Raw genomic sequence first — 15189 nt, forward strand, 5'->3', positions numbered from 1 at the left:
GTGCACACCATCAGCTAATACTAAAAGCAAAAGGTTAATCACAGCACCTTACATCTCCACAAAAGATTAAACCTGTACGCTGACGTTGATGGCACAGCAAATTCTTCTCATTGTCCAGTACTCACCTCCAGGCTGCTATGAAACATACCCAGCCCTGACATGAGCTCTGTCATGGTGGCCCTATGCCCAAAGGAACGTTGACTTAAAAACTCTAATAAAATAAGGGCGATAAAAGCACAGGAAAAATCTTTTAATACAGAGATAGAACACTTTAGTTTAGAGCTGCCAATCACCGGGTGTACAAATAAAAAGCCCAGGAGGATTGCCCACATGAACCTTGATCAAAGCTTAAGATTTGATGATATGCCAGAACTACAAGTTCTGGTGAACAGCTCCTGTTTTCATCAATAACTTGCTTTCCTGTTGTGCTGGAACTACCCACTACTTATGTGAGGCTGCATGGCTTCAGAGCAGCCGGGATACACATGTCAGGGTCACCACAATGTGTCCAGCACATCAGATGGCTTCAAATTTGCAAGTGAAATGGGGTCTTTGCAACCTCTCTCTGCAAGATTAAACTCCTAAGCAGGAAACTTCAGCCATGCTTTAGCTGTGGATTTGTAACACACCGTTTTCAGATCATGTTCACTTACAGGACAAACCTCCTGCTGCTGCATCACTTGCATATCAGAAAGCAAGACACACTAGGGTTCTAAGTGCTTAACTTGCAGTTTTGGCCTCTCGACCTTGTATTGCAGTGACAGAATATTGGCAGCCCATGAAGACAAAGCTTCTCTGCTTTCTGGGGTCAACTTTTTCTCCCTGAGGATCATCTCATAACAGAGACAAAGAAAGCAGCAAGTAAAAGAAAATCAGTCATTCTCTAAACTTGACAATGTCTTTGTTGGGAAAAAAAAAAAAAGGCAAACCCATTTGCCGAAGGGCACAGAAACAGATGGGATCTGAAAGGGCTACTACATAAATTAAACATGTAAACACTGGTTGCCTGCTCAAAAATCAGATCCTTTCATTTCCACAGGTGTGGTACTTGATGCACCCACAGCATCATTCACGTTTTTCCAGTTTGCTGTATTTATAGTACTTAAAGCTGCCTCCAGCTAGAAAAGATGACAAAAGTGACATGACCCTATAATTTCCAGAAAGGAAGTTAGATGTGGGGAAAAAAAAAGTCCATATATTTGAGGTTATAATTGAAATCTGAATGTAGCCCTTATCCTAAATATTCAAATTCAGATGTACTGCGTTAGCAAACTAGCACCATACACAACCTGTGATGGAGCAATGTTTTCTTGCAAAATTAATCTCCAAGACACAAGCACGAAGCAAACAAACTTCAGAATGCCACACGCTGGTACATTTTTGGCTACCCTTGCTCAAGCATGAAGGAGGACACAGACTCGCAGAACAGCACAGATGGGGAAACACGGGCAGGAAAGGACTCGGATGTCTTGCAGTGCTAACAAAAGGTCTGCCTGTTCAAAGTGCCTCGCTGCAGTTCATAAACTACAGCTGCACTACCTGTGTTGTACACACACACTTGTGGGAAACAGACACGTTTACGTGAAAGACTTTTGTGTATTTTTGAAAGCTGGAAGTAGAAAAATCCTTTCAGTTCTAACATGTTTAGCAGCGAACACTAAGAACAGTTTCCCCACTTTGAACATTACACAAAGCGTTACCTCTGATGCCTCAAACTTCCAAATGAGGCATCTGAAAAAGATGCTCGGTTCAAATTCAAGGCTTTCCTGGGCAGTAGCAAACACATTCATGGAAAATTACACCAAAAATTTCTGTTTTTAAGGAAGAACACTAACATCTCATAACCTCCACAGAGGTCTAAAAGAGAAGGATCTGGCACTGTAGGCCTGACCCACTGCTCACTAAATTCAACTGAAAGGCAACCATTGACTCCTCCAGGCAATCACGCAGACCTCATGCAGTCAATCCACCAAGTATCAGCCAGCAGTTGCAGCCTCTCTCATACATCTCCGATGTTACCTTTTTCAAATGATAGGAACTTAGACCTTAAAGTTTTAATGAAGTAAGCATGAGCAAAGCACAGGGAATTTTTAAGAGATATAATACTTTAATTACAAAGCTGGGTTTGCAGGTTAAAAACCTCAGGTACATTATGCACATCAATCTCAAAAAAAAAATCTAGATTTGCTTACAAAGGAAGACCTCAGAACAGATACAGTTTAATTGCATATGTTCTCTCCCTTTTTCTGTTTCTTTGTTTAAATTTAAGATTTCCTGGCAAGACCTCTAGCAGACTTGTGCACAAAGACAAAACCACAAAGGATGATGTAGGGCCTTTTGTCACCAACGTTTACCATCAAGCAATTACATCCTTTCCAGGTAAAAGCTGCCCAAGCACAATGCATCTGGAGTGCACAAGTCTTGCAGTTCCAGAAAAGATCTCCAAGCACAGCCATGGTCTCTATCTCCATCCAAACCACAACATGGCAGTTCAGTAGACATTTGTATAATAGCATTGCCATGACACTTCCACCAATATAACCACTGCTCTGTGTTCAATGTTATATAAACAATAACCTTTCTGCTGAAGGTTAAAAAAAGAAACATAGGCCTACTTTGTGGAATGTTTTTAAGCCTTCTGATAAAATCAAAGTATTACTGCTGAAGGAGGAGACTTAGGCCCAAACTCTCAAAGATTCCTATAAACACTGTCCCTGACTTTATGCTAATGAAAAATTCAAACTGCAGCAATAGCAGAAAGCATAGACTTACTGCTAGCAACACACACTAAGGTACATTGGTTCATATTCAGCAGCTTCCACAATGCTGGAGAAGTACACTTGACATAAACTATTCCAGTGAGGTAAAAACCAGCTGAGATACAGTCAGATGACAAAAGATTCCCCTCACAGCTGGAAAGGGAGCATGAAATAAACCCCACGTGGTCTCTCTTGACATCACACCCCAGTGAATGCAGAAATAAGCAAAAGGTCTAGAAAATACAAAGAAAATGAAAATTAAGGAAAAAAGTAATCATGAAGACTGGAAATGGGAAACAACCCACACTAGCTTGGATATGCAGGAGTTATGGCCTGTTTCCCTTGGTGCCTGACCACACAGGAGGGAATGAGACATTTCTAGCTGCACAAAGAGTTCTCACAGCAGCGTGTTACTAAACTGGCTACAGCATTCTTGAGATAGATGTGGCTCTAAGTCACCAATGCTATACTGATGTATAGACTTTGTGCATTACTAATCCCTCAGACATAACAGCCCCGTGTATATTTTTGTTTTGCTAGCTGTCCTGACATCCTCTGCAGAATTCTTCTTTCTTCTCACTGGAACATTTCAAGAGAAGTGTTGAGGAAAAGTCAATGTAGCATGGAAAGACTCACAAGAATAACTGATGTGTCCTGAAGAAAAAAGCAATCTGTATCAAGACAGCCAGTCATGAACACAATTCTAATTAAATTGTCTTCTGTTATCCATTTCAGCTTGTTTAGCATCTCAAAAGGATTTTATCTCAAAATAGTTAACAGCTCCAGAAGTCCCAACTTTTTCTCTGTTGTTGTTTTGATGAAATTGCACTTCTGCTGTTGCATCAGAAATATTCATAACTTCTCTATCCCATGCGGAAAATGCTTAAAGAATCATCAAGGTTGGAAAAGACCTCTAAGATCACCTAGTCTAACCATCTACCTACCACCATTACTGCCCACTAAACTACATCCCTTATTATCACATCTACATATCCCTTGAACACCTCCAGGGATGGTGACTCCTTCACCACCCTGGGCAGCCTGTTACAGTGCCCGATCGCTCTTTTGGAGAAGAAATGTTTCCTAATATTCAACCTGAACCTTCCCTGGTTCAATTCGAGGCCACTGCCTCTCATCTTACTGAGAGTTATCATGGAAAAGAGGCCAACTCCCACCTTACCACAACCTCCTTTCAGGTCATTGCAGAGAGCAATAAGGTCTCCCCTGAACCTCTACTTCAATTTCAGTTTCCTCAGCTACCCCTCATAAGACTTAAGCTCCAGTTCCCCAGAGGAAAACCAGAAAACTTTGATCATACTGATGGTCTGCATGTTAATGGTTGTGTAAATAACATGTCATTTGCACTAAAACCTGATGAAAACAGACAGTACCTTCATTCAATTCTTTAAGCATGTGCATCTTTGGAGGAAAAAAGCTACTATTTCCTTGAACGCAGAAGTACTTTGTGAAGGACAAATAAATAAGCTGAAAAGCAAAGCTGTTTCTCCGTTGTATATTGCTCTGTAGGAAGGACAAATTCTGCCACTTGTTATAGTAGCTTTGATTCAGAATTAATATAATCAATTCAATTGAGTCAACCCAGATTTACGGTTCAGAGCTCCACCCAAGCCTGCAATGCTATATTCCTAACACCACGGGGATTGTATGCCCTTCATGCAATTCAGAAAGACTCTGCTCTGACACAGTAGACCTGACCCACTGCTCACTAAAATCAACTGAAAGGCAACCATTGACTCCTCCAGGCAATCATGCAGACCTCATGCAGTCAATCCACCAACATATTCAAACCATTCATCAGTGTACTTCTTTCAGAAAAAGAAGTCGTAAAATGTTATGGCTTGCCCAAAACAAAACCCCAAACCTAACAGCCTAGCAGGCAGCTGTGTTCATCCTATTTGAATTTCCCCAAGCTTGCCACAGAGGACCACCAGTGTTGTGGGAAGAGAAGGAGGAAAGCAAAGAGGAAGAGATCAGCAGGCATAGTCCATACGTCTGCCAGTGCAGTGCGAGCAAGAACTCTGCTCAGTGATCCCCTGACTGATTCTGCTCCCTGTAACAATCAAGGAGAACATGGGAGATGGGAGTGCTTGGGAAGCACAGTATGCATGTTAGTAGTCAACACTCAATATGTGTGGCAGATTCAGTGGTGGGTTTATTCCACTTAATTAGCTGTTACATAAACTTCTTAATTATGTGCACAAATGCATGCATTTAACCCCAAAGATATAGGATTTATTTCCATCTGGGAACTCAGATACAGTTGAGAAGCTAATCAAGTCCAAAACTCATAACTAAGATCAACTTTTTCAGTTTTAGACTTATGATCACAACTGACACATTTTATTAATCACTAAGTGTTTAAAAAGTGTTACTTCCCTCCCCCTCACTTACTATAAATTCTCCACTCTCACTTGCAACATGGGCTATAAAAACACAGTTTACTCGAAGGACATATTCAGCTCCTAGTACCCACCACCATGGGTGCATTGAGGAATGTGCTATTCCTCAACAGGTCACTTGAGATAGCACAGACAGTTTTGTCCTGGCTTCACTCCAACCAACTTTAAAGCATATTAACCCACATCTTCTTTAAAAGGATTTTAACTACCAAAGGCTCTTCCTTGTAAGACAAACTATTACAGTAGAGATCATCCACAAGATCCAATTAAAACCACCCTCTTAATTAAAAGTCTACCTTTCCTAATCCAAAAATCCCTACAAGTTATCCACTTGAAACTTTTTTTTACCTGCTTACATAATCATTTATTAGCCAAAAAGGAATGAAAATAATGCTATGAAGTACACCAAGTTAAGTGAATTTAGGATGTATTCCTCTCCAAGGGTCCTGAAAGCCACTGTTCTTACTGCTCACAAAACACATCTTGAATTCTGTGAACATTCTAAAAAAACAGATGTAAATAGGAAGTGTTGGCTTCTAAAATAAAACAAACCAGAATTAAAAAATAAAAATAAATCACAAAGCTTTCTGCTTTGTATACAGCTCGATGTGTTTGTTGAAGCTCAGTGCCTTTTGTTCCTTGTGTGGATTCTGCAACTAAAAACCATCGTGCTCCACCACCCAGACAATTGACATAAAGAGATAGTGTCTTTCAATAAGAAGATTGCCAAGGACAGCATCTTCCAGCCTGCATACAACATCCAAAGCAGCAGATCCTCTGCAACAAGCATGGCCGAGAACAACCACAGCCTCCTCTCCCACCTACTGGAGGGGAGTGAGGTCACCCATCCAGCAGAACCACACATGGATCACTTTGCTCAAATCCTTGATAGCAAGGATGTTCTTCTCACTGCAGAAAACTAAGAGCAGACATCCACGGGATGTAATTGCTTCACACCTGTTTCTCCATGTTACAGTCCACTTACCTGCCTGCCATTTCTTGGGTTTAGCTACTATCCCTCAAGCCCCCGGATTCTCATCGCCATAAGAAATCTTGCCGGACAGCATTTTCTGTTCTTTCCAGGACCCTCTTTTTAGTTCTTCCACAATAATGTGAAGCCACTACAGCAACAATTAATACAAGGTCATCCTTCAGTGTCTACAACCTGGCACAAATCACACGAAGGCTACCTTGAAAAGCCATTCTTGCTGTTCAGGCTGATACCCCTATAGAAATTCCTGCTCCCCCACAGCTTAGAAATAATTCATAAAAATACTATTTCTCTCAAGCTGTATGTTTCTACATACTGAATAAGTTGAGAAAGAAATAATACAACTGTGAACCCATGCTGGATGCACATTTCAATTAGTAAAAATAACAAAAGACACCTACATAAAGCCCTTGGCCCTTCTGGGATTTTCTTCTAATAACAAAGAACTTTGCTCCTTACAGTGGCTATTTTGGGAGAAAATGTGTGCACTTCATTGAGAGTTTTGGGTTACCTGGGCCACCAACTGCAGCCCAAATACAGCTTGAACCAGGGGAAGATGTGTGGGTGGACTTGTGCATGCACATCCATTTACGTGCAGCCCTATGTTTTAAAGCTAGTATTTCCTAAGTGCTCACATACAGCTTCTTTAAACCAGGGATTTAAATATTTAAAGTATTTCCTTTCCCCCTCCTTGGGGGATTAGATTACAAATCCAACTTCAGTGTCACTCAGTACGCTCCAATGACTTTTTACTCCAAAGTTTCCAGTGGCAGCTATCTAATTTTATTTCTTTTAAATAACATTCCTTCCTGAAGCTTTACAAGCCAGACATTAATGCCTCATTTAGGACCTCTTTTTCTAATGTGCCAAATTAATAAGGTTAAAAGCAAAGCTGTGCTCTACTTTTATTGCAAACACTGGGCAAAGTGCAAAGAACAATCAAAAAGAATTCATTAGTCTAAAATAAAAGCTAGCTGAATATTTAATTGTGAAATACATAATGCAAGGAAACTTCTTTAATACAGGAATACCTTTCTGACTCATACAGACACCAAATTTGCTTGCTGCGAAAGAATCTGCATGCTGTACTTAGAGCACGCTATGTAGCCCAGGTTCTGTTGGCTTGTCAGAGAAATGAGGATGCCATCATCTGCTCTAGCTCACAGATTCACCAGGACGGTGCTTTTCATGCTATGTAGGCTCACAGAGTGGACCATGAAAAACAAGCCAGGCCCATGGAGTCCTACCTGCAGCTCACGTGCCCAACAGTAGGGGCTCACCAGCAGCCCTCAGGCACTGAACAGGCTGGCACAGAAAGGGCAGAGCAGGAGACATACACTCAGTCAAGACAGTCCCCAACACTGAAGAACTACTTCCTACTTGTACAGAAGCACACATGGCTGTGTGACAACCCCACCAGTCAGCAGGGAGGGAGCTGAAATTAACACGTGCCATTCACTAGAAGACCTGAGACGCAGCTCCAGGAGGGAACTACCTCTCCAGGAGGGAATCGCCTCTCCCTGAGAACTTCACAATTGTAACTTCATACTAAGGGTATGGGGAGAGGGCAAGCCAAGAAACCCCACTCACTGATCAGGCATTAAATGGAAAAAGGGGATAACAGCATGATGCAAAAGAAGCAACACAGAGTCCAAGTGCATATGCAGTGGAATTCTGATTTATTCGTGAACCCTTATAGTTTCAGGTGTCAAACAATTACATGAAAGGGGAACACACTGCATCCTCTGCTGATTACATTCACAAAATTGGAATCCCAGAAAATCCCTCTGTCTGGAGGCATGAGCCAGAGATAATTAGGAACTGCATTCTCTCGTTGATTTGCTGCAGTCTCCGGTGGTCTCATCTCCTACTTAGAGCATAAGGCTGGTGCCAGAAAACAGCGCTTTATCACACACCAGCATTTCGCCCACAACAAAAGGATGTTATCTACAACTTGGATACTGAAACATAAGTAAGAAGGAATTAACCGAACTCTACAGTTTGAATTGCTACTTTAAGGACAAATACCTACTTCATCCACAAAGATCTTACATGAATGGGCTCCACCGGGAGCAGGAGCATCCAACAGAAACGGGAACGTGCTTTGAAGCATTATCCTTGTAGTATGTGGTTACTGAATCTAAATGACCTACCACAGACATTATTTATCTTTATCCCAGGCACATCAGATATACACAAACAAAAAGTCTTGAATTTAATTTTGTTTCCTTAATGTGAAAGGAAAAAAAAAAAAAGAGTCTTTTCCCTCCATCAATTTGAGCGCAACCCTTCAACCACACATCCACACTTGATTTTATGTCTGTTGACACTTAAGACGAGTCACACGCAGAATTCAAACACCTGCCTTGAACAACAGGAGCAATCTGCAGGAAAAACCCATCAGACTGAAACCCTTGTGTCCCCAGCCCTGTTTCCAGCTCCCTCAGGATCACCCAGGAGTTGATACATAATACATATGCATTAGCCCAAAAGGCTCAAGATGAAAAAAAATAAAAAAAACATTCTACAATGACATTCACACAAGGACAACCAAGGCAGCTTTGTCAGGCAGAATTTGATGCAGTATGTCTGGCAACAGATGCTGGTGTTGGGGAGAGTAACGTGGACCTAACTTCTTCCCATCTCCGAACCATTTTTAGAATTGGCACGTGGTACTGTGTAAGATAAATGACCAAAAACAACTGAAACGATTTAATAACTCACAAATACACTTCCCCTATGCTGAAAGAAAACTGACACGCCAGTTGCGCTCAATCAACTGTATAACTTATTTCATGATACACAATGAGTGTTTAAACTGCTTTATATCACTTTATTTATTTCAATTTCTAGAGGAAAATAGGTCCCACCAACTGTTTGTCTCTGAGAAATTCCAACTTCAGCTGAGTTAGTTTTATGTCTGTGAATGCAGTTTTAGTGCTATGAAAATCAGCACACAGTTTCCCCAGTATTAATCAGTAGTAATTAAAAAAAACAACACTGAAAGCTTATGAAAATCTACACTGTAAAAATGGTAACTGCAGAGCAATAAACATTCTGATAAGCTACCACTTACTAAGATATTACTGTGGCCAGCACCAGGTAATTTTGGCTTGAAAACATTCAGAAATAAAAATCTATTTCCTAAAGTCAGCAAGTAGTTGTTGCAGAAAAGCTGTGCACAGGTGTACTGAGACAGAAGACTTAGCCCTTCTGCTAAGTCTCGCAGTCACTAACCAGGAAGGCTTCCAGAAGACACAGAACAGCTTAATTCTCAACTTCGAGCACCTCCAGACTGTTGGTACCTCTGAGAGCAGGGACCTGAGCAGCTCTGTGCACCCTGGGCATGTGTGAAGTTAGCAAAAAGCTTCTAGGGATAGTGACAACGATCGCAGCAGGGCTCCGGGGCATGGATTTCACCACACACAATTAAATGAAGGCCAGATCCCTGTGGCTGTCAGTTGAGCTCCATCTCCGCATCCCAAACAGAATAATTTAAAGCCAGTGTATGGGGTCCATCAAAGGAATGCCACACACCCTCTGCTCTGCAAGTCTCCTTCCCCTTTAGAAGTAAGGGAGGAAGCCGCATTGATTTTCAAACAGAATCTTCCATCAAAACCAATAATAAGCTCATCTTCAGACAAAGAAAAAAAAACATTCTCACATCATATGAGCTGTTCTGCCATGGGAACAAAGGTAGGCACTAGCCCTCTGTCAGGAAGGAGCAGACATCGGTCAGACAGCACTGTGTGAGGAACTGCTCAGAGCATCGTGGACCAGAGTCTGTTCAAAGACCTGACCTTTGTCAGCAAGCGAGCAGCAGCTCTCCAAAATAGGAGCTGAGAAAGGGAGCAAAATAATTCTAGTCTGCAGTCACAAAATCAAATTAAAAAATAAGGTTTATAGGAAGCTGCCTCATCAATACGTCACAGGTAAAAGATGATGTTAGTTTCTCTACCTTTCTGGGGACTCTCCTAACAGGAGGGATCCCAGCACACCCAGCCTGGCCTCAGCCCAGCTGAGCAGCCCCACACACAGCCTGGCACCGTCCCACCCAATGCAGGGACTTGCAGGTGGGGCTAGGGACTGCAATGGGCCATTGTAACAGCCTATGGCTGACCCTCCACATGCAAACAATATCTGAGAGCACTCCTTCTGCAGACAGCATATGGCACAAGAGCAAAGGGAGAAATATCCTGAGCAAGGACCCGGGAAAACCCCCATGCAGCTACAGCAACTACTGAAGAATTATTATTATTATTTTTCTTTCCTCCCCAGAAGAGGTTAGACAGGCAACAGGAAAACAGTCACCACTGCCATTTCCTCCCTTAGGAACAGTGAGCTAGCCTCCCCCAGATCCACAAACAAGACACAGGGGCTGGAATTAGCTCCTGACTTTTCTCTGCAGCTTTTCTAAGAACATCTTCCACTGTCTGTCACTTCACTCTAGGGAACAATCCGCCAGCAGGGACTTTTGTTGTGGTACTTCATGGATTTGTTGCGGAGCCACCGTCTCTGGAGGCATTCAAGAGCCCATGTGGATGAGGCACTGAAGGACATAGTTAGTGGGCATGGTGGGGATGGGCTGACAGTAGGACTACATGACCTTAGTGTGCTCTTTTCCAACCTTAATCACTCTACGATTTTATTTTAATGGTTCTAGCAGATCTACACTCAGACCTTCTAAAATGGAAAGTGCCCACCTGGCAGATTTGGAGTTATCTTGTCCCTGAGCATGGTTGCGCTCGTCACTCGGTGGCATTTCAACATCTTCACCTTCTGTGTTGCACCTAAATGGTCTGGAAAGCTCTGCAGAGAGAGATCAGCTTTCCAAATTCACCAAGAGCACTGAGGGGGTGAAGAAACAGCCAGATCTTGTATAAGGAGATGACGCTCTTGGCAAAGAACTTAACGCCTTATTCCCTTCCAAGAGGACGGGTAGAAACTCTTCAACTAAATCTGACAGCAAGACACCTATCTTACAGCAACTAGTGACAGCGCAGGGTCTGAGGCAGTGCCCTCCTGCAACCTTCCTAAAGCACACACTGCTGTGCCAACCTTGTGCCAAAATGCCAAACCTCCTCCTGTACAAAAAGACAATCAGACCAGATCTTAATGTTTCAGTACACCCATCAGCCTTGCACTCCACCCAGAGTCCAGCTGGAGTTTAGTGATACATCAAGAAGGGTTACAAGGAAAACAAATAAAGATACCTATTATCTCAAACTGGTGCAATTGCGAGGAAGGTTATTGTATCCCTAACAGATAGCTAACGTACAACCACATGGTAGATACCTGATTAAAAGAGCTCTTTGAGCTTTGCAAACTACATGCAACTGAACAGCCAGACTGTATCTCAATCTAGATTAGCGTTGGAACAGCGTCCGCTACAGAAACTGTATGCACTTAGAAAAGAAAAATAAAGAGGCACAGAATTGGTAACGCTGAAGAAGATACAAGAGAGATAAATGGGTTTTGATCTCGTTTATTTCCAGATCAGCTCCACGCACACTAACAACCCAAATACATGTCACACGGACAACGGGTGCAGGTCATCCTCCCTGTGATTTCACAGCATCACGCTCTCACCTCAGTTTTGGCTAAATGCTCCGAATGGTACTGAATCTCAGCCTATTTATAGATCCACAGTAGCACAAACACAACACCATAATCTTCAGCAGTTCACCACGGAGCACACCGAGAATTCTCTGAAGGCGATTTTTACACGTTCAAAAATGTGCAGTTTCGCTTCATCACTCCGCACGCCGAGTTTTTGTTCCAGCAGCGCAATTCACCCAAAACTTGGGGAAAAGCAACTCTCGGCCAAATTTTCTACACGCTCACCCGAACCGCGTTACCTGCAGAACGCAATCAATGAAAAAACGTGACGCTTCACTTTGTGAAGCTGTACCGCAGCTCGCAGCTGCGTGCGGTCGCCTGAAGCGCTCGGATAAAGGGATAAAGCCATCCCAGGGTCCGACGGAACCGGTCGGGAGGAAGGCACGCACCGCTCTCCCCAGGAGCCGGCACAGACGGGAGCCACGAGAGAACACATCCATCAAAACAACGGCACCAACTTCGGGAGCGCAGACAGCTGACGGAGAACAGCTACACAGAGCGGGAGGTGCGCTGGGTCCCGGCTGCAGCACGGAGCCCCGCAACGCCGCGCGCCTCCAAAAACTTCAGGGCAGGCGATTTTTGATCGCCTGTACCCCAGCAGCCACGAGCGGGGAGGGGAAGAGAGCCGAGCTCTGACCTTCCTCTTGTCTATCCCCGCTTCCCCTCTCGGTGTGCCGCTCCCGCCGCACGATGCCGGGCACACAGCGACCGAACCCCAGCAAAGTTTCCACCCGCCCCGCGCACCCCGGGGCGGCCGCCACCTGCGGCGGGGAGAACGGAGCGGCACGGCACGGCACGGCACGGCACGGCGCGGCGCGGCACGGCGGAGCCCTACCTGGGAGCAACATACTTTGGAAATAAAAGATGACGAGGATGAAGGAGCCTACGGAAGTGACCAGGACCATCCTGCACACCCGGTTCATCCTCATTACTTCCAGCACAGCCGGCTTCATGGCGCTGCCCGGCAGCGCAGCGCCCGGCTCAGGCTCGCAGCCGCTCCGCGCCGCCGGCGAGGGAGGGGAGGGGGAGGAGCCGCAGCCGCCACCGCCGCCGTGCCGGAGGATGCCCGGGCGCCCGCGCCCCGCACCGGGGGGCGCTAATGCCTGCGCTGGGCGTGACCACGCCGCTCTGCAGGCGGAGGGGCGCTCAGCGAGGCGCGGGGGGAGGCGGGCCGGGCGAGGAGCCGGGGTGGAGCGCCGCCCCCCCTCGCCAGCTGGAAAGATGGTCCCGCCCGGCGGCGGCGGCGGCGGCGGCGGGCGGGGACGCGCCCGCGCCGGGCTGCCTCGAGGGGCTGCCGCCGCTGCGGGGCGAGGCGTGGCCGCAGCCGCCGCCGTGAACTTGGACGCTGCTGCCGCGCTCGGTCTGCGGAGAAACGTCCCCTCGCTCGGCGTTATGTAAGGCTCTGTGTCCGTCTCTGCCGCACCGTTGTGCTGTCCCAGCCGTGCAGCTGTGGATGTTTGTAACCGCTGCCTTTCGGGAGCACTGAATCATCCCCGGTGCGCACGCCGCCACCTGGCGCGGCAGAAACGAGAGGGCTGTGGGTTTAAGCGGACGGCTTCGGTCTTCCCGGCGAACCGAATTCCACGTGGAGAAAAGAGACCCTCGGGTGGGCGGGCAGCAGCAGCCAGCGCGGGGCCGTGCGTGGGGGTGCACGGAGCGGTGCCACGCAGCACAGCTAAAGGAACTCGCCGTGGCCGCACGCTGCGGTGTCTTGTCCGTGGGCCACGTGCGCGGCGACTGCAGCTCCACCAGGGCCTGCGCTGAGATTCCACTCATGATAACCTCGTGCAGCGCTCCCGAAGTGGGACTGTCCACTTGCTCAGGACAGGACGGGTGCTAGAAAGCGTGTTTGAGAATGAGAATGGGCAGCGAGGTGCTGGCACAGCTGCCCAGAGAAGCTGTGGTGTCCCATCCCCGGAGTAACTCAAGGCCAGGTTGCATGGGGCCCTGGGCAGCCTGAGCTGCTGGCTGGCAGCCCTGCCCAGTTGGAACTGGATGACCCCTTAGGTCCCTTCCAACCCAAGTCATTCTGTGACTCCATATTTAAAAGGAATTATTTTTTTTTCCCCCAGCTTTCTGTCTGGTCTTCCAAGGTGGGTTGGAGGGGAGTTGTCTTTAAAGTGAAAATAGCCTCATATAGTCCCATCTGTAAACTGGCAGCTGGAATGCAGGTGGGATAAAACAGATTTTAAGCCGGAAAAAGAAAAAAATAAGTGTTCCTTCCTGGGTAATTGTGACAGAACCATGTAAAGCTATTAGGGTTTCCCATTCAGACAACAAAAAGGCTTTCACCTAAAGGATGAACCATTTGTCTCAACATTTTTAACAGTAGATCATTTGGCTTGGCCTGGAGCTGCTTTTATTAGAAAATATCCATTCTGCTTACTTTTTGTGGATGTATTTCTGGATTTTTATTTATTTATTTATTTTTGTCGCAGTTTTGACACGCAGTGATGATTTTTCTAGTCATCCTAATATGCAGGAAACTTCAAATGGATGCTGTTTTATTTTTTTTTTCCTCTCTTTTCAATCCAAACCTCAAATGCAATGCGAAAGCTTTGTACTGGAATCACTAGATAAAGAGAAGTCCTTTTAGTCTGTAACGCATCACAGTGGCGATTCTTAAAGTCAGTCAGACAAAGTCAACCAGAAGCACAGTCTGGCATTTCAGTATGCATCCATCAATACACAGACTGCAGCACAATAGCAACTGCAGTGTTTTAACAGGGAGAGCTGGACTGTATCCAGGAATGTGGCTACGACACCAAGGGATGAAGGCAGAAGCCCAAAACTCAACTCTCAGGCAAGAAACATGAGGAGAGAAAGGCTTCACGCTGCTGGAGAAGGTGGATGGTTGCTCAGTGCAGCTTAACAGTGGTCACTCTTGTATTTTTTTCTGGACATCACCCTCTGATGGAATGATGTAGCATTTTTAAAACACAGCAGGAAAAAAAGAAAAAGCAGCAGCTGTGTTGGCATTCACTATTACCACTATATCGTAAAGGCAATACCTTCATTGCATATATTTGCAATTACAAGCTTTACATTCATGCTCATGCTTGCAGCATCTATGCACATTTTGAACTGTGATATCCTTGCATACTTTCTAACATCTGATGAATTAGGACAATTAAATACAAGCTCAGCAGTTGTGTTTTTTTTGTTTGTTTTTTGTTGGTTTGTTTTGTTTTTTGGGTTTTTTTTTGAGGTTAAGACACCTGTGCTTTGGTTTTCCTACAGAAAAGAGCATTAAAAGAGAACACAATCAAATGCAGTTGTCTTTCTAGGCGATTGCCAAGTTTTCTAATAGATATAAGGCATGGCTCAGACACTTCTAAAGCATATATCTGAATGGAAGGTTGAGCAGCTGCAGAGCAGCAGGGAGACCTTGGCTCGTGCT

At 45.1% G+C, this 15189-nt stretch overlaps 1 protein-coding gene across 2 annotated transcripts in view; it reads right to left on the minus strand.

Annotated features, from left to right (window-relative positions):
• Positions 1 to 12781, minus strand: part of CHST11 (carbohydrate sulfotransferase 11) — a 153880-nt gene extending 141099 nt beyond the window's left edge. The window contains exon 1 of one of the 2 annotated variants that reach the window (XM_065743120.1): positions 12640 to 12781. In XM_065743120.1, the coding sequence (XP_065599192.1) occupies positions 12640 to 12742 (103 nt within the window). In that variant the 5' untranslated portion in view covers positions 12743 to 12781. Of the gene's footprint in view, positions 1 to 12624 lie in introns of both variants that reach the window. The other variant, XM_065743119.1, reaches the window with a different exon arrangement.
• Positions 12782 to 15189: the final 2408 nt, after the last annotated feature.

This window comes from Cyrtonyx montezumae, unplaced genomic scaffold (genome assembly GCF_038088225.1).
Source record: "Cyrtonyx montezumae isolate F1298 unplaced genomic scaffold, pur_monq_1.0 scaffold_3, whole genome shotgun sequence".
Lineage (NCBI taxonomy): Eukaryota > Metazoa > Chordata > Aves > Galliformes > Odontophoridae > Cyrtonyx > Cyrtonyx montezumae.